The 18762-nt window shown below is 37.4% G+C and overlaps 1 protein-coding gene across 3 annotated transcripts; it reads left to right on the forward strand.

Moving 5' to 3' along the window:
• Nucleotides 1-278: 278 nt before the first annotated feature.
• LOC115955577 (mediator of RNA polymerase II transcription subunit 12) lies at nt 279-17070 on the forward strand. 3 transcript variants are annotated; one of them, XM_031073751.1, is made up of 13 exons: nt 279-363; nt 2190-2386; nt 3583-3642; nt 3911-4016; nt 4735-4803; nt 4966-5019; nt 5205-5312; nt 6227-6376; nt 6474-6821; nt 6983-9333; nt 10458-13058; nt 13950-14283; nt 16229-17070. In XM_031073751.1, the coding sequence occupies exons 2-13, from the start codon at nt 2259-2261 to the stop codon at nt 16685-16687; spliced, it is 6768 nt and encodes a 2255-aa protein (XP_030929611.1). In that variant the 5' UTR covers nt 279-363; nt 2190-2258; the 3' UTR covers nt 16688-17070. The 3 variants fall into 3 exon arrangements, with proteins under 3 accessions (XP_030929611.1, XP_030929609.1, XP_030929610.1); XM_031073749.1 differs by having other exon boundaries at nt 284-548; nt 2192-2386; XM_031073750.1 differs by lacking the exon at nt 279-363 and adding an exon at nt 604-813 and having other exon boundaries at nt 2192-2386.
• Nucleotides 17071-18762: the final 1692 nt, after the last annotated feature.

Below are 18762 nucleotides of genomic sequence, written 5' to 3' on the forward strand. Positions count from 1 at the left end.
TTTTTAAAATTTTCCTGTCCATAAAGCAAAAAAAAAAAATCGCAATCGCAATTAATGCTCATCAAACATACACACTATACCGTATTAAAGACTAGGATCAATCGTAGCACCAACCCAATATGACAATTCAGTCCCTCAAAAAATCATGTCCACACCTAAGTTTTTAGATAATAAATGAGGGCAAAACAGGGGAAAAAAATTAGTTACACATACAAAAAAATAAAAATAAAAATTTGTAATGATCTTGGGTGTAAAATTTATTCTAATAAAGCACACAAGAAGCAACAACAACAACAACAATAATAAACAGAGGTGAATGTATCGTCGTCATCGTCATCAGCAACCCAACAAAAAAGCTTTAAGGCGAGTCAAAGCCCCTCAAACCCCGAGACGCTTCGACCCTTCTTCTCTCTTCTTCTTCTCCTTCTTTTTTCTGTGTTTCTCTCTCTAAATCTATATCTTTCTTTCTCTCTCTACAAAGCTAAAATTTTTTCTTTCTTTCTTACAATTCTCTCTCTCTCTTACTTCGATTCCCAAATCTCTCAGAGGTACGCCTATCCGAATCGCGATATTGTTTTGTTTTTTTTTTGTGTGGAATTTTTTTTTTTTTTTTTTGGTTTTTGTTTATTCCCATTCTGTCCCAAACATTTCCCCTCTTTTTACGGTATTGCCATCAAAACCCTAGCTCTGCTATTTTCTTTCTCTACAAAGCCCCAATCCCCCCTTGTAGTTCACTACGCTTCGTGTTTCCCCAGAATAGGAATTGGAATTGTGTCAAAACCCTAGCTCTGGTTTCTCTGCTTCAAAATCATGGTGTGTTTTCTATTAGATTTGAATATTTTGTGCTGCGAACTTTAATTTTTTAATGGTTAATTTGATTAAGAAATTTAGATTGAGTTTGAAAAATTTTAGGGTATTTAGTAGATTGGTGTATTGTTGGGTTTTTATTTTTTCTTGTAACAGTTATTAGTTGCTTTTTTTTTTTGGTGGGGGATTTTGAACTTGTTTGAGCTACTTGGGTGATTAGGTTTGGCTAGAAAAGTTCAAAATTCAAAGTAGTTTGGTAGATGGGTGCTTAGATTTGATCTGTTAATGAAATTCTATTGCTGTGTTCGTATTGAGCTTGAAATTTGATTCACAGAAGCTCCAAACTCTAGGGCTGTGCTTAATTTTTAGTGCAAAGTTTTGAACTATAAAATTATGATTATTGACATTGGCAACTACTAGGATTGAATATTTTACTTGGTTTTATATGTTTTATCATTTTATTATTAGCAACTCCAAACTACTATTAGTTAGCTTCTTGAAATTGTTGGGTGATGAAGGATTTTACATTTGGGCAGGAGTGATTAGTTTCGAGAATGTTACTCTCTATAATTTGCTTAGGTTTCAAAATGTTCGTTCGTTTACATGTTTGAAATCTCAAGTTTTGTCTACTCCAAGTATTGGGTTGTGTTTTTCTTTTCTTATTTATTTGTTTTCCAGATGGGGGGTAAGGTGATCTAGAAGTTAGTAACTTTGACTGGTTAAGCCAGGAGTTCATTATCTTTGTTGTTTATGGGTAAAATTTTTAAGTGTTGCATCTCCAAAGGGAAAATTTCTGGTTCATGCTTATAAGAGAGTGCAACGCTTCATTTATATGTCTTTCCTGATATTTAAACCACCAGCAATTTAGAGTTCAAAATTGTAAGTTTCCCTCCAAAACACCATTTGACATGCTATCTTAAATTTAGGCAACTTTAACAATAAACTGAAGCAACATATAGCAAACAAGAAAGTTCCTGCATTTATGGATATCGTGGTTATGCAACTATCTAGTTTTAGCTCTATGTTTTACCATACATTCTTTCCCCAGCTGTGTGATGTTTTACACACATATTCTAGCACTAATGCTAATAGGTCTGGTGGTACACATTCAATTTAACACATTTGTGTTACACAGACTGGGTTTCATAGATTCGGTGCTTAAGATCAATGCAGTTTTTGTGGTTTGACTTGTATTCTGAAGAAGTTGATAAAGTTCATTATTCATTGATTATATGTTTGAGGTCATATGTTAGAACCCCTTTGTTTAGCATCTAACTTTATTCCCTAAATTGTTAATGATTTTGGTATATTATTCGACTATATGAATTATGTGGTAAATTCCTTTGGTTAGACATACTCTAGTGAACATGTTTTTGGAATGCAGTTTAGCTTTCACAACTTCTAATAGCGGCTTGATGCTGGGGGCAGTATGCCGGTGATAGTTGGGAGAAATGCAAAGGTATCATGCTGCCAGCTGCACTAGTGCAGTTAATAACAGTGCAATAGGTGGGCCATCAGCTAGGGAGACTGCCCGAGCTGATTCATCTTCATTGCCAACTAATTTTTCCCTGAATTCTAGGTAAATGGGTTCCAGAAAAACCCGTCTTCTCATGCTCTTTTTTGCAGATAATGAACAACTGTACTGTCTACTTCCACCCCACTCATTGTTTATATTTAGTTTTCAATTTAGCATTATTATGACCATATCCTTTCTAGTGCATGCTATGATTAGATTCCAATTAATAGCTTGCCGTTCAGATTCGGAGAGTAGGTTATTTAGTGTCCCATGCCTGCTCACTTTGTTATCATAATTAATTGTCTTTTGATACAATTTACCAATTGATTTTTCTAGAAATTATGGCATTCTTTATTGTTGTGCATTTCCTTTTTTTTAATATCACATGGTAGTGGTAATTGCATTTATGCATTTCCTTTGTTTCTTACTGCACCATAAGTGATGAAGTATGGAAATTGGTGGAATACTTTGAATCAGGAACTTGTTCTCTAATCTTTGTCTTTCTTTTCTATCAATACTTTGTATGACTATTTTTTTAGAAATCTTTGTGGGACTAGATTCTGCAATTTAGAGCTTTGTTTGTTGATGGTGATGCACTAGCTGTGTGGCAAATTTTGTACACTTGGTATCCTACTGTTCCTTTTGTAAGTGAGAAAATTAATTGAAAAGTGGAAATGGGAAAAACTCTAATGGACTGGAAGTAAACAAGAGGAACCTATAGGAAAAAACCAGAAAAAGAGGAAAAAAATAGAGGAAGAAAGGAATCAAGAGCCTTATTTATCCCAAAAAAAGAAAAAAAGAAAAGAGAAAGGAATCAAGAGCCTTAGATGTAGCCATCATATCAACTAGCGGGTTCAAGAGTAGAGGGTTTAATCCTATTAAGAGAAACTTGATACCATCAAAAGTTTGACTATTCCTGCCCTGCCATGGGTTCTCCATTAGGTATAATGACTCTGCACATCATATCCTATAAACTTTATGCTTTTCTAACCTTCCTTCCTGACTAGCCAAACAAGTAAAAGAATTACCAAAAAGGTCTTTTATGTCTGATGCAATGCAGGGTCCTTTTTTCTCATCAGGAAAACCTTTCCCAATCGTTTTAATCATTCTTTACACTTTCATAGAATATCTTTAATTCCTGATCTAACACAGACTAGATTGTTCTAGTAGAGGTTTTTTATTTATTTTTTTTGTAATGTATTTATCAAATTATTCTTTTAACAAATAGTTATGATATTATCATTTGACATTTTGTGTAGGCGGTCCTCTCAACTGACTGCATACAAGTTGAAGTGTGATAAAGAGCCTTTAAACTCTCGGTAATCTTTGCAACAGAATTGCATCTTCGTTTTGTTGTTTTTTCCTGTTTTGCCCTTTTCGTAAACTGTTTTGGATTGGAAAGTACACAGAGTAATGTTGTATTTCAATTTCTTATGCATTTTAGTCTCCTTTGTTTGCATTTCATTGAAACAGTGAACTAAAAAGTATACAACTTACTGTTTGTTCTGATGTTTTGCATTTAGAGCTATTCTAATGGTGCTATGGTTCTTATCTCATTTTATAATTTTGTCACTCTTTTAATCTCAGACTTGGGCCTCCTGACTATCACCCTCAAACTCCAAATTGTCCCGAGGAGACTCTCACCAAAGACTATGTGCAAGCTGGTTACAGGGAGACTATTGAGGGAATTGAGGTACATTATTATCTGATTAATACATTAAATTAATTCTCCAAGAGGGAGTATGTATACATGTGGAGGTTACTTCTATATTTTGAATTGTGAATGCATTACTTAAATATCAATAGTTTGGTCATTATGAATTTAGAGTGTATTTGGATGAGTTTATTTTCATTACCCTTTTTCACTATGAGTTTATTTTTATAAGCTGTGTAATATTATAGTTGTACTTGGTGAAAGTGAGGCTTTAAAAAGCTATACATAAGCTGGCAGTGCAAAAAAAGCTGGGATTTTAAGCTAAAACAAACATTCCCGTAGAAAACCACCAACCAGCATTTATATTTTTGAATTTTTGGTTACATTATCAATGCAGTAGTCAGTTGACATATAATGATATAAGGTTTTTGAAATACTTATGGAGACATCCTGGGATCCCCTCCACTTCCAACTATTGAATTATTAAAAAAAAAAAAGTGTATAGATTCCCAACTATTGAATTATTAAAATAAAAAAAGAATATAGAGATTATTTTACTTATAAAAAAAAAAAGATTATTGAAAATTTTTTGTATGGTTAAAAGCCTTGGAATAGTATTGATAGGCAGGTATTGAGTGTTGAATAAACTTCCTTTAAGAAGATTGCATTGAAGCATATCAGTGCAACAAACTCAACTCTTCTGTATTCTCCTTTGGTGGTTATTATCTAACTTGGTTTAACTTGTTGAGTGTGTTAGGAAATTAGAGAGATCTCATTGACTCAGGTTCAAGCTTTCTCTAAGCCTATTATCATCAAGTGCAAAGAGGTAGTAGTCTGTTTTGTTACTATTCAAATTATCTCAAACTTCTTTTTCTTCATGTTTGATTCCTTTCTCATACTTTCCCAAAAGTGGAAAAAAATAGAGATTCCTTTCTGGAAAAATGATCATGGTGCTAAATGATTTGTGATTATTTGCTTTTCTTTGCAGGCAATCAGGAAACGCCTTAGGGCTATCAATGAATCTCGTGCACAAAAGCGGAAGGTGATGAACTATTTTCTCAACTGTTATTGGCATTTAGCGAACAATAGATTTAAACCTTTTTGCTGTTTGTGTGCATTTAAACCCATGTGCATTTTTTAGTGGCTTCAGTCTTGCCTATTAGGGGTTTTCAGGTTTTGAAATCTTATTATGAAATTTGATGCTATATGTTTTTCTTATTATGACAGGCTGGTCAGGTTTATGATGTGCCTCTTTCTGGTTCACAATTAACTAAACCTGGTGTCTTTCCTGAACAAAGACCATGCGGTGAAGACTTCAAGAAGAAATGGATTGAGGTATGTCTTCTATTTTTCTTCAATACCATTGTGCCTGTACCATAATGATTGATGACACTTTAATTCCTTTTTTTCCTGGTTGATTAATTACATTTATTACCATTAGTTACCTACCCAAAAAAAGAAACATTTATTATCATTAGTTGGAAAATGTATGTAAGATTTTTACTCCAATAGCCAAGAGAGATGCTAATAGTCCTTTGTTGTATTTCCTAGCCTAGAAGCCTATGTGTTTTCCCAGTTGCCAACTTTTTGGTAAATAAGATATGCTTTTTGGGGAGCAGAAAAGGCTACCATATAGCACTTGTCAGTTTTTGGCCATATGGTGATTCAGTGTAGTCTCTGTTACGTTAGTACTCTTGGACATTACTAACTAATATAAATACTGCAGTGCTATGTTTCTTGATTAGATATGGTTAAGAAATTTTTTTTTTTTTTTTTTTGATAAGTGATATGCTTGACTTTATGGGAATTATAAGTTCTTATATGGGATGTTGAATGCTATTAGAAATGGTGAGATGAGATCTGTGTGTGGCACGTTAAGGGAATGGGTAGCACCATAAAGTTTAGATGCCCAGTCTCCTCACTTGATTGCTAGGATTGGGTAGCACCATAAAGTTTAGATGCCCAGTCTCCTCACTTGATTGCTAGGATTCGACATTTGCTGTAGTTTTTTTATTTTATTTTTTTTCTTCTTGAAAGTGATTTATATACTTAAAAAGCGACTACCAGTGAAGTGGCTACCTATGATAAAGCATCTCAACTTTTTTGTCTCTGTTGAGCATTTCTGAATGTGCTTAGATTTTTTACTGACAAAAAATGTACATATCAGAATTTTAACTTAATAATTCTTTGACACTGACTTCCTTTTCATTTTCCTTCCTAATATATATATATATATATATATATTGCAGGGTCTATCACAACCACACAAACGATTACGTTCTTTGGCTGATCATGTCCCTCATGGAAATGGGAGGAGATCACTCTTTGAAATTTTAATTAGAAATAATGTTCCGTTACTGAGAGCAACTTGGTTTATTAAAGTAACATATCTTAATCAGGTATGAATGTGTGAACACTTGTACCCACAGGTTAATCAATCGTTTTTTTGGCTATTTTTAATATTGGAAGGTAGCAGATTATGGTTGTATTTTGCAGGTTCGGCCTGGTTCTACAAGTATCTCTTCAGGGGCGCCTGACAAAGCTCAGTTTACCCGCACTGAGCTCTGGACAAAAGATGTTATTGATTATTTGCAATATCTCTTGGATGAATTTTTCTCAAGAAATAAATCTCATTCTAATCCACACAGCAGAGATCGATCACCACAAGTGTCTTATGCTGGGTCTCTACAGCATAGGAGTGATCCAGCATCAGCAGTCCTTGATGGTGAGGAGCCTTCCCTACATTTTAAATGGTGGTATGTATCACGTCTATTGCAATGGCACCATGCAGAAGGGATACTTCTTCCCTCTCTTATCATTGATTGGGTTCTATGTCAACTACAGGTACTGTTTTTGCTCTTACCTTTTTTTTATTATTTATTTTTTTTAAAGATTAAAACAGAATTAATGTGCTCTTAAAAAGATGGATAAAACCTTTTGGTATCCTTTGTAAGTACATGAGGTTCCATTCTCTATGGTTTTAATTTCATATTTTTTCTCTTCAGGAAAAAGAAACACTTGAGATTTTGCAGTTGCTGTTGCCTATTATATATGGTGCTTTAGAAACTGTTATTTTATCTCAAACTTATGTACGAAGTCTTGCTGGAGTAGCTCTTCGTTTCATTCAGGAGCCTTCTCCTGGTGGATCAGATCTAGTAGATAATTCGCGGAAGGCATATACAACCTCTGCACTGGTTGAGATGCTTCGGTATTTGATACTGGCTGTACCTGATACATTTGTTGCATTGGACTGCTTTCCCTTACCACCCTGTGTGAAATCTCATACAGTAAATGATGGGAATCTCATATCAAAGATATGTGGGGATGTAGAAAAGATTAAAATTTGTTCTGCAGAAGCTGCTTCTATGTTCAAAAGTAAATTTCTTGATACTCAATATCAATCCTTGGCCTTTGATCATGTTGTTTCCTCAATTCAGAAACGTGCTGATGCTCTTGCAAAAGCTGCAAGTCCTGGCTATCCAGTTCATAGTCTAGCAAAAGCTGTACAGATCTTGGATAAATCTCTTGTGCTTGGAGATGTCAGAGGGGCTTGTAAGTTTCTGTTTGAAGATCATTTTGACAGTGCTATTGCTGAAGGTTGGATTGCAGAAGTAAGCCCATGCTTGAGATCATCGTTGAAGTGGATTGGGAATGTGAGTTTGTCATTTGTTTGTTCTGTATTTTTCCTTTGCGAGTGGGCAACATGTGATTTCAGGGATTTTCGGACTGCTCCGCCTCATAACCTGAAGTTCACAGGCAGAAAAGATTTTTGTCAATTATATATTGCAATTCGAATTATAAAGCTGAAGATAGGAGATTTGCAAAGTTCATCTCGAGGCAAGAGTGAGAGCTCCCTTGGAGTTGGTAGCTTTGAAACTAAAAATAATTTAAAAAGTTTGGATGGAAGAAGTGTAAATTCAGATCTATTTGAGAGCCCTGGTCCATTACATGATATCTTAGTGTGTTGGATTGATCAGCATGATGTACGCTATGGAGAAGGTAGCAAGCGCCTTCAGCTACTCATAGTGGAACTCATACGTGCTGGCATATTTTACCCCCTGGCATATGTGAGGCAGCTGATTGTAAGTGGAGTTGTGGATATGAATGGACCTGTGGTTGAGCTTGAGAGGCGGAAGAGACATTATAGAGTCTTGAAGCAGTTGCCTGCGCTCTTTTTGCGTGATGCTTTGGAAGAAGCGAGGATTGCTGAGGGGCCAAATCTCTTGGAGGCCATTCAAGTCTACTCAAACGAACGTCGCCTTGTACTTCGAGGGCTGTTCTGTGATCAACAGAAAAATTCAAATGCTGCAAATATATCAACTCAAAAGCCAATCCCTGGGAAAGATGTTGCTTCCCCAGCTTCCATTGATCAGTGGAAAACTGCTCAGTCATCGTCCTATGTATTGCCTGTCAAGAATGCCAAAACTGATTTTGATGTTGAGGAACTGAAGATGGCAATCATGGTACTGTTGCAGCTCCCAAACAGTTCATCTTCATCCACCGATACAGGACTCGATGAATCTCAAGGGAGTGTCAAGAGGCCTTTTGGGTTGCTTAACAACAAAGTGGATCTGGTGGAAGGTACACCTGGGTGTGAAGAATGTAGAAGGGCAAAGAGGCAAAAATTAAATGAGGAAAGGAGCTCTTACCTTCAAGTACATTCACCAATTCCTTCAGATGATGAGGATACTTGGTGGATGAGGAAGGGGCCTAAATCCTTGGAGTCCTTTAAAGTTGAACCTCCACTTAAGTCGAGTAAATCAGTCTCCAGGACCCGGCAGAAGACTGTTCGTAAAACTCAGAGTCTTGCTCAATTAGCAACTGCTAGGATTGAGGGTAGCCAGGGAGCATCTACAAGTCATGTATGTGATAATAGGGTAAATTGCCCTCACCATAAATCTGGATTGGAAGGAGAGACTCCTAAGTCAATTGATGGAATCAGATCAAACAATTGCAGAGATATTGTTGCTATTGGAAAAACATTAAAGAAACTGCGTTTTGGAGAGAAGAGGACCGTTACGGTTTGGTTGATGACTATTGTGAAGCAGCTTGTTGAAGAAACTGAAAAGACTGTAGGCAAGGCTGGCCAGTTTGGCAGGCCTTTCACTCCTGTTGATGATAGGAGCTCTATAAGGTGGAAGCTTGGCGAGGATGAACTGTCTGCTTTACTGTATTTGATGGATGCTACTAATGATTTAGTTTTGGCGGTCAAATTTCTCCTTTGGTTGTTTCCAAAGGTGCTCAGTAGCTCCAATTCTACCGTCAGTTCTGGGAGGAATGTTGTGATGCTGACAAGGAATGTGGACAACCAAGTGTGTAAAGTAGGGGAGTCATTTTTGTTATCATCCCTCAGAAGGTGCAATCTCAAATTTTTTCAGTTAAATCTAATAGCTTTTTCATTTCTGGCATTTTAATTTCTTTTCCTCTTTTTTATTATTATTTTATCTAATAAACTATATAGCATTGTTACCTTGCTATTTTGTTTCTTTAATCTGCTGTGAATTTGATTAAATCTGCAATCTGCTGAGCATTTATTTCTTATGTAGCGTTAGCCTTTTCCTGTCTTTCTTTTCTTCGTAACAGTCATTGCCTCCTGGTTTCACACTTAATCAATGTCCAATGTCTTTGGTTACCTTTTCCTCCCTTTAGATCTGCTAGATGAAACAGAATGTTACATATGCCTGTCTGTCTGCGCTCAACTTTTTGTGGGCAACTAACTCTAGATTAAATGACATGTCACCCCCCAACCCTCCTCTGGGGCAGTAAAATCAAGGTCGGTTCAACACCAACCTGGTGCTTGTGTAATTTACCAATTTGTGTCACAGTTAAATTATATCTTAAATTGCTGCTCTCGTTGGATGTCGTTTGTTTTTTTTTTTGCAACCATCTGAATTTTACAACTTACAGCACTGGGAAGACATTTTTGGTGCCATTTTTGACAAAGTTTATGTACCTGTTATATATGTCACCAATCTGCAGGTCATGCTTTTCAAACTATCTCTTTTATTAGTTATCTGCAGATCAAGGCAACTTATTTATTTTCCAGGAAAAGCTGGTATTTCTCCCATAATAATTGGTTGGAGGGTGAGGTCATGGGTTTAAGACCCATTAGGTGCATGTGTAGTTTACCAATAATAATAATAATAATAATAAAAATCTCCAGGGAAAACATCTCTCATGATCCAGAAAACTATTTTTTTGTTCTTAGCTTTATGAGGAACTTGTTTCCCAAAGTTTGTCTTCCATGAATTTATCTAAAAAATTTTCTTCTATTCCAGTTTATTGTTGCACATGGCGCACCTAGAGAGATTAATGATCCAGGTCTTATTGAGCCACTTGTGAATTTCTTCTAGAAACATGCGGTTCTCCTATGCATATTCTTTTCCTTTTCATCTGTGCATGTCTTGTCTATAGTATCACTGTGCTGATTCAATTCCAATTTAGCTTGTCTTAAATGCCTAACACTTAGATTTGGTTCAGGTATGAGAATGTGCTTATTGCAATGGATCTTATTCCTGAAGCCTTGTCAGCCGCGATGCATCGTGCTGCAGCAGTAATGGCCTCAAATGGAAGAGTTTCAGGTTCAGCAGCCCTTGCGTATGCTCGATATCTGTTGAAGAAATATAGCAAAGTGGGTAGTGTCATAGAATGGGATAAAAATTTCAAAACGACATATGATAAGAGACTTATTTCTGAACTTGAACGATCAGCGGATGGAGATATAGGGTTTCCACTTGGTGTACCGGCAGGAGTTGAAGATCTTGATGATTTTTTCCGTCAGAAGATAGGTGGTGGCCGATTTTCAAGAGTGGGTATGAGCATGAGAGATATAGTGCAACGACATATTGATGAAACTTTAAACTATTTTTTGGGTAAAGAGAGAAAACATTTTGCTACTGGTACAACAAAAGTTCCTGCTGTTGAAAAATGGGATGACGGAAATCAGGTGGCTCAACAAATAATTATGGGAATAATGGACTGCATTAGGCAGACTGGAGGTGCTGCTCAAGAAGGAGACCCCTCATTGGTCTCTTCTGCGGTTCATGCTATTGTTCATAATATTGGGCCAACTATTGCGAAAATGCCAGATTTTACAGGCAGTAATTATACAAATTTTTCATCTGCAACATTTTCATCAAATTTTGCCAGACACATTTTACGCATCCATATAACTTGCCTATGCCTGCTTAAGGAAGCTCTTGGAGAGCGACAAAGCCGTGTATTTGAGATTGCTCTTGCAACAGAAGCTTCTTCTGCTCTTGCCGGAGCTTTTGCTCCTGGAAAGGCATCTCGCACTCAGTTTCAGTTATCTTCTGAAGCTCCTGAATCCAATACGAATATGTCTAATGACAGTTTGAACAATTCTGCAAAGGTCGTTATTGGACGAGGAACAAAAGTTGCAGCTGCTGTTTCTGCACTTGTGGTTGGGGCGGTTATTCATGGGGTTACTAGCCTGGAGAGAATGGTTACTGTGTTCCGTTTAAAGGAAGGATTGGATGTAATTCAATTTGTAAGGAATACAAGATCCAATTCAAATGGAAATGCCCGTTCAATGGGCGCTTTGAAGGTGGATAACTTGGTTGAAGTTTATGTGCATTGGTTTAGGCTGCTTGTTGGAAACTGTAGAACTGTTTCTGACGGATTGATTGTGGAACTCTTGGGTGAACCATCCATAGTGGCACTTTCAAGGATGCAGCGAATGCTCCCTCTTAGTTTGGTCTTTCCACCTGCCTATTCAATATTCGCCTTTGTTTTGTGGCGGCCATTCATTCTGAACACAAACCTTGCAGCCCGTGAAGAAATTAACCAATTATATCAATCTTTAATGATGGCCATAGGTGATGCCATAAAACACTTGCCTTTTCGAGATATATGTTTCAGAGATAGTCAGGATTTCTATAATCTTGTTGCCACGGATGTTTGTGATGCTGAATTTGCAGCCATGCTAGAGTTGAATGGTTCAGATATGCATTTGAAATCAATGGCCTTTGTTCCTCTCCGTGCAAGGCTTTTTCTAAATGCCATTATTGACTGTAAAATGCCACAATCTGTATTTAAACTGGATGATGGGAGTCGAATTTCTGGGCAGGGTGAAGCTAGAGTCCAATATCTGGAGAAGGAAAAGCTTATGGATAAGCTTGTACATGTTTTGGATACCCTGCAACCAGCAAAATTTCATTGGCAGTGGGTGGAGCTCAGGCTTCTTTTGAAAGAACAGGCCCTCATTGAAAATCTTGAGAACCATGATAAGTCCTTAGTGGATGCTATACGGTTGTCCTGGCCTACTTCTGAAAAAGCTAATGCTTCTGAAAATGAGAACAATTTTATTCAAATCATCCTCACAAGATTACTGGTCAGACCTGATGCTGCGCCCCTTTATGCAGAGGTTGTTCATCTTTTTGGACAATCACTGGATGATTCAATGTTGCTACAGGCTAAATGGTTCCTGAAAGGCTTGGATGTTCTTTTTGGTCGCAAAACAATCAGACAAAGGCTTTTTAATATTGCTGAGAGTGAAGGTCTTTCAACGAAGGCCCAGTTTTGGAAGCCTTGGGGCTGGTGTAATTTTGGTTCTGATACAGTACCAAAGAGGGGAGGGGACAAGAAGAAATCTGATGTCACCTCTCTTGAAGAAGGGGAAGTTGTTGAAGAGGGGATGGACTCGAAAAAGTATGTGAAAGGGTCTACTCAAACATTGGACACTGAATGTTCCAATGTCAGTCAGCAACAAGTTACTGAGAGGGCTCTCATCGAATTGCTTCTTCCTTGCATAGATCGAAGCTCTGATGAATCACGAAATTCCTTTGCAAGCGAGATGATTAAGCAGTTGAATACTATTGAACAACAAATAAATGGTGTTACTCGTGGGGCAAGTAAGCAGGCAGGAACAACTCCTGGAATTGAAGGACCATCAAACAAAGGAAATAATCGCAAAGCTGTGAGAGGTGGCAGTCCTGGATTAGCTAGACGTTCTACAAGCACAGCTGATTCTGCTCCGCCCTCTCCTGCAGCTCTGCGAGCTTCTATGACGTTGCGCTTGCAGTTACTCCTGAGATTTCTTCCTATCATTTGTGGAGATGGGTAATTATACAAGGACTTCTTAATCTTTATTTTAGAAACTTCTTGCATTGCCTGTGTAGTTTGTTGCTACCCCTAATCTTTTCCAGTATAACTTGTTCACATAAACCTCACTTGTTATATAAGTTACTTTTTTTTTATCATTCTTCTCTCATCAGTTGTGTTCGGATTATTCTATTTGGCTAAGTACTTTTAAGTTAATTTTCTATTTACCCATGTATTTTGTCTCAGTAAGAGAATTTAGCCAATCCCATTTATTGATCTCTACCAAATGGCCATTTTTCTTTGTTATCCTCGTATTCCTTCAAACAATTCTGTTTTTCCTTATGTACATCTAACCTCCTTCTTCATGTTCCTATTCTCATTCATTTAGTGATCCAATGAGGTTGATTTTTACCTTTAAATTTCAGAAGTAATTATTATGTTCCCTCATTTCTAATATAGGACCTCTTGTAAATGTTGATGGTTATGGTTTCATTATGTCCTGATTGCCAAATGAGTTTCATTTTTATGATGTTGGCAATTATGCCAATGAGGTCTAGCTCAATAGGCACTTCCTCCCTCCATAAAGAATGGGGTGGAGGATGAGGTTGTGGGATTAAGACCCATTGGGCTTTGTGTAACTTTCACCAATAGAAGAAAAAGCAGTGGGCAATTATGTGTGTTTGAAACTCTTCTTTTCTTAATGTTGTGTGTTTGTTGTCAAACAAATGCCACCCTGTCAAATTTCATAACCCAGAAGAAAGAAGGAAAGATGTGTTTGCTTATTTTATATTAGTTTAGTGCACTGCTTGCTAAAATGATGAGGTTGCATGATCCAATCTGTATAGTATCATAAGAGAATGAAAGAGCGCATACATGATTAAGCTAAGTTTCATATATTGGACTTGTCAGGGAACCTTCCGGGCGGGGTAATAGGCAGTTGCTTGCTTCCATAATACTTCGTCTCCTTGGAAATCGGGTTGTGTATGAAGATGCCGACCTTTCAGTATATCCCCTTCAGGGTTATCCATCTATGAGGGAGATGGAGTCTCCTGCAGAAGCTTCTTTTTCTGCCTTTGCAGATTTGTCAGGCGAAAGTCTCTTTGATCGATTATTGTTGGTTTTGCATGGGTTGTTGAGTGGTTGCCGGCCGACTTGGCTTAGGTCAAAGCCTGCTTCCAAGTCGAGCAGCGAATTTACCAAAGAATCTTCTGGATTTGATCGAGAAGTAGCAGAGAGTCTGCAGGTTTGATCTCTATCTGCTTGCTATTCAATTTTAATGTGCTTGCTTTAATGTATAACTTTGCATTAACCCTACTTCTAGTTTCATCCCCTAAAACTATATCATCTGCAAAAATCATACACCAAAGGAGCTTTTGGTTCGATTTTGTGAGTTCATCCATCACTAGTGCAAAGAGATAACTTAATGCTGATCCTTGATGCATACCTACAGTAATAGGAAACTCACTTGTGATTCCTTTTAAGTTATAATTTTTATGACAATTTTCTATTGAAATTCATACAATCTTATATGAAGCAAATTGACAGACGATTAAAACCATAATTTTCTGTTAGTAAATTGAAGGATTTTTAACACCATAATTTACCATTGCAATAACACCATAATTCATTGTTAGCAAATTGACTGATTTTTAACAGAAGGGGTTCTATCTGTTACAGTATCAAATTCTTTGTGCCAAATTTGGAGGGGGGAAAAAAGGGTTAAGGGTGTCTTATTGCAACAACATAAAAGTTCTATCTTTTAGTGCATTATACCGAAAGGAGGATATACAATTAAGAAGCTCAGTATATATTTACACATTTATGTATTGATATTTTCACTCACATTTAAGCAAGCCTATATGTGTCCATCTATGCATGTGTGTGCGCATATGTAATTGTATTTTTCATATTAAAATCTCTCCCCCCCCCCCCCCCCCCCCCCCCAAAAAAAAAAAACATACGCGTGCACACACAAAAGAGTGAAAATTCATGGTTCTGCTCGCAGTACTGGCAGCCAGGGTTTGAAATCCACCTCCATGCTAACCTGGTAACATCTAAAGATTTATCCCTCCAAATTAAATATATAAACGCAAAATGAATAAAATGTAAAAGACAAGTAATAAAATGCCCAAATGTATTTGTAGGGACACGATTCTTTTGGGGCCCAATAATGATGTTGGGCTCGCACATGAAAGATCCCTCACAATATGATTTGTAGAGAGTGGGCTTGAAAAGCTTGCCTTTGGTCACGGAGCGATGTTCCGGTCTTGATTTTAGAGGGATTCCTGTAGAAAAAGGAGTCGGGTTTGAATATTTAAGCTCTATAGCGTCGCATCTTATGGGGTTGGGCTCCTCGGACTTGATCCGAGGACCATTAAGGCCTTATCCCGGTTACCCAACGGTGGGTTTTTTTTATGATGTGCATGTGTTCTTAAGGCGTTTTCACCCATGGAGTTTCTTTTCCGAGATAGGATCAGATCCCCCCTCTAGGTTCACTTACTTTTTCTTTTATACTAGCTTGCGTCCGCTGTCCTTCGTCCACGTGTAGGGTCAACCTTTACAAGATTGATATTTGTCCCATCAGTTTAATCCCAGAATTATTGGGGATGGTTGATAAAGCTGGAGAATACGGCTCTGTTCCTTTATCTCTTTTTTACCCCTCCCCTCAATGGAGCTTTGGGTCTGCCGAGGACGAAACTGTCCTCGGCTGCATCTCCGGGCCATTACCTTTTTCGGCTTGGGCCTTTGGACTCCCCATGAGCAAGTGGGCCTGGCCCATAAATTATTGGGCCCCACAGTATTAATAAATGTTTTTATATATACTTTATTACTTGAAATCCTGTGTAAATTACAAATTCATTGTTACAAAAAATTAAAGCTCTAAAAGCCCCTGGATCATCTGTCACACTTTAACATGATAATGAATATTATTGCACTTATTAATAAAATCTCTAATTTACTCAAAAAGGAATCCTTAATGCCTAATTGGGAGGTTGAGCTAGAAAGAATGGGTATATACGTGCAGAAGTTCAATTCTTTCTTTCTTTCTTTTTTTCCTTTTCTTTCTCTCCTTATCTTCAAATTTCTTACACTTAATTTCTCAGACCTTAATGCTCATATATTATAATGATGAAATTGTTAATGGAGACATGGTTGCCTTACTGTGTAATTATTATCAACTTATGCAGAATGACTTATGTCGGATGCAACTGCCTGACACAATTCGGTTGCGAATTCAAACTGCAATGCCCATTCTTCTTCCTTCTGTCCGATGCTTTGTTTCTTGTCAGCTACCATCTGTTCCAGTTGCTGCTCTTGCTTCTCTTCAACCCAGCATCTCCATTCCTGGGGTTTACTCGGGACATTTAAGCCCACCTCAGAGGAATATGGTTCCTTTGACACGAACTGCAACTAATGCATCAGCGAAGTCCAAGTTATTGCCATCACAGCTGGATCATGATATGGAAATTGACCCATGGACTCTCCTGGAAGATGGTGCAGGATCTGGGCCATCTTCGAGTAATACTGCCGTGATAGGCAGTGGTGGTGACCATGCTAATCTTCGAGCATCCAGCTGGCTTAAGGGTGCTGTAAGAGTGAGGCGGACCGACCTCACCTACATTGGTGCTGTGGATGAGGATAGCTGATATAAGTTAACTTCATTCTTGATTTGGCTCCTGAGTGGACCCCTCCGCAGGTAATTTGAGGTTCTCATTTATTATTCATAATGGGCATCAAGATTACTGTTGCCCTTCTTGCCTTAATGGTGAAGGGAGCTGTTGAGAGGGATATTTTTTTGGGGTTGGTGGGGTCCTTGTTACAGAAATGTGAAGATAATGTTCTCATGCGGCCCATCCGACCGAGTCTCGGGCTCGCTTGACTACTAACCCTTTTGTCGCCCCTATCTGGACTGTGCACTTCCGGATGCAGTTTGGAGGGTTGTTGTATATATAGAGATAATTGTTCACATTACCAATTGATCTGAGTAAAATATCGCAAGAATGATTTGTAGCTGTTCCATGCTTATCAATTTCTGGTTGCCTCTATCTCTCTCTCTAAAATATATGTACGTATATAGTCATATACAGCCACACATGTTATGTATATGTACGTACATATGCTTATTACATATTCACACACATGAACCATGCAAACCTATATATAAACAAATATTGTGTGAATGCATGCATGCTGGTGTGCATATGCTTGGGTTTGCATTTTCTCTCCTTCCCAGAAGGATAGTCCCCCCTTTCCTTCTATGGAAATCCCAAAATGTTTTTCCTATTGTCAAAATTGAAGTTAATTTGTTTACTCCCTCAAAATGCCCCGGCTTCACATTAATTATGTTGAGGTAATGAAAGCATCGAATATATGTAAAAAAAAGAAAAAGTAGATGCTTGTTTCTTAATATCTGGGCCTTTTCAAAGTGGATAATATTTATGGGACAAATTCTTCATATGCTTGCTTTTGCTCAAAACAAATTTTGATGGAGTATTCAAAGAAGTGAAATGCCAATCTGTGGATGCATCTAGGAGAATTGAAAACACTAAGGATGAACTTGCTGAATTTTCTTTTTTGGAACATGTAATGCTGTAATTTCTGACATCAGGATTTGAACTTGATTTCATTGTTCCAGTAGTTCTTGATGTGACCTCATTATTGCTGTTGTCTCAGGCTATTGTCTGCGCTTTACGTTTATTTGGCCTTCCTAAAGCAATCATGTAAAATTACTTTTATTATTTGTTTTAAGCATTATTTCTCCTTGGTGGTGGTTGGAGGGGAAAGTGGCGTGTGCCTGTGGGTTAGGTGTATTTATCATATCCTAGAACTTGTGTGCTGTGATGTTCATTTGGACTAGCTATAGTTTGAATTCATAATTGAATCTACGGAGTATCAACTTTGGTGGATGATGCACATGTTGTGACTGTGTATGGATAGTTTTGATGGAAGTAATGAATCACTTTGTAGAGGAATACACTGTAGTAAATTTCTTCGTTAAGAATGACTTGTGGTAAGACAATATCATTGTTATTTACTGTCCGGTATTATCAGGCATCTGTAGAGTTGTTCAATTCTGCTTTTCAACTATAAGGGTCTGTGGAGGGTTGGGCTGAGCTTTACATTTCTTTTGGCCTTCATAAAGCAATCATGTAAAATAACTTTTTTTTTTTTTTTTTAGCATTATATCTCCTTGGTGGTGGTGGTTGGAGGGGAAAGTGGTGCGTGCCTGTGGGTTAGGTGTATTTAACATATCCTAGAACTTGTGTGCTGTGATGTGCTTTTGAACTAGCTATGGTTTGAATTCATAATTGAATCTACAGAGTATCAACTTTGGTAAATGATGCACATGTTGTTACTGTGTATGTATTGTTTTTGATGAAGCAATGTATCACTTTGTAGAGGAATACACTGTGTGTTGTCAATTTCTTCTGTAAGAATGACTTGTGGTAAGACAATATCATTGTTATTTTCTGTCCATTATTATCAGGCATCTATAGACTTGTTCAATTTCTGCTTTTCAACTATAAGGGTCTGCAGAGGGTTGGGCTGGGCTGGAAGTCAGTTTTAGGCTGTTAATTTAAATAGAGCGCTCAAAATGCTGCATTATTTAATTATTTTAGAGATTCCAGGTATGTTGAACTTCTCCAGTTGTCTGAAGTGAATAATCTTGAAATGATACTGGCAAGTTATTAGTTGTCATTTATTTTGGATTCAATGTTTT

Source organism: Quercus lobata, chromosome 8 (genome assembly GCF_001633185.2).
Source record: "Quercus lobata isolate SW786 chromosome 8, ValleyOak3.0 Primary Assembly, whole genome shotgun sequence".
NCBI lineage: Eukaryota > Viridiplantae > Streptophyta > Magnoliopsida > Fagales > Fagaceae > Quercus > Quercus lobata.

Excerpts from the sequence above, each read along its gene's own strand:
- LOC115955577 (XM_031073751.1), top strand. The coding sequence starts at position 2,259 with ATGCAAAGGTATCATGCTGCCAGCTGCACTAGTGCAGTTAATAACAGT. Across the intron at positions 5,020-5,204 it reads CTCGTGCACAAAAGCGGAAG|GCTGGTCAGGTTTATGATGT; the intron begins GTGATGAACTAT and ends TTATTATGACAG. Across the intron at positions 13,059-13,949 it reads CCTATCATTTGTGGAGATGG|GGAACCTTCCGGGCGGGGTA; the intron begins GTAATTATACAA and ends TGGACTTGTCAG.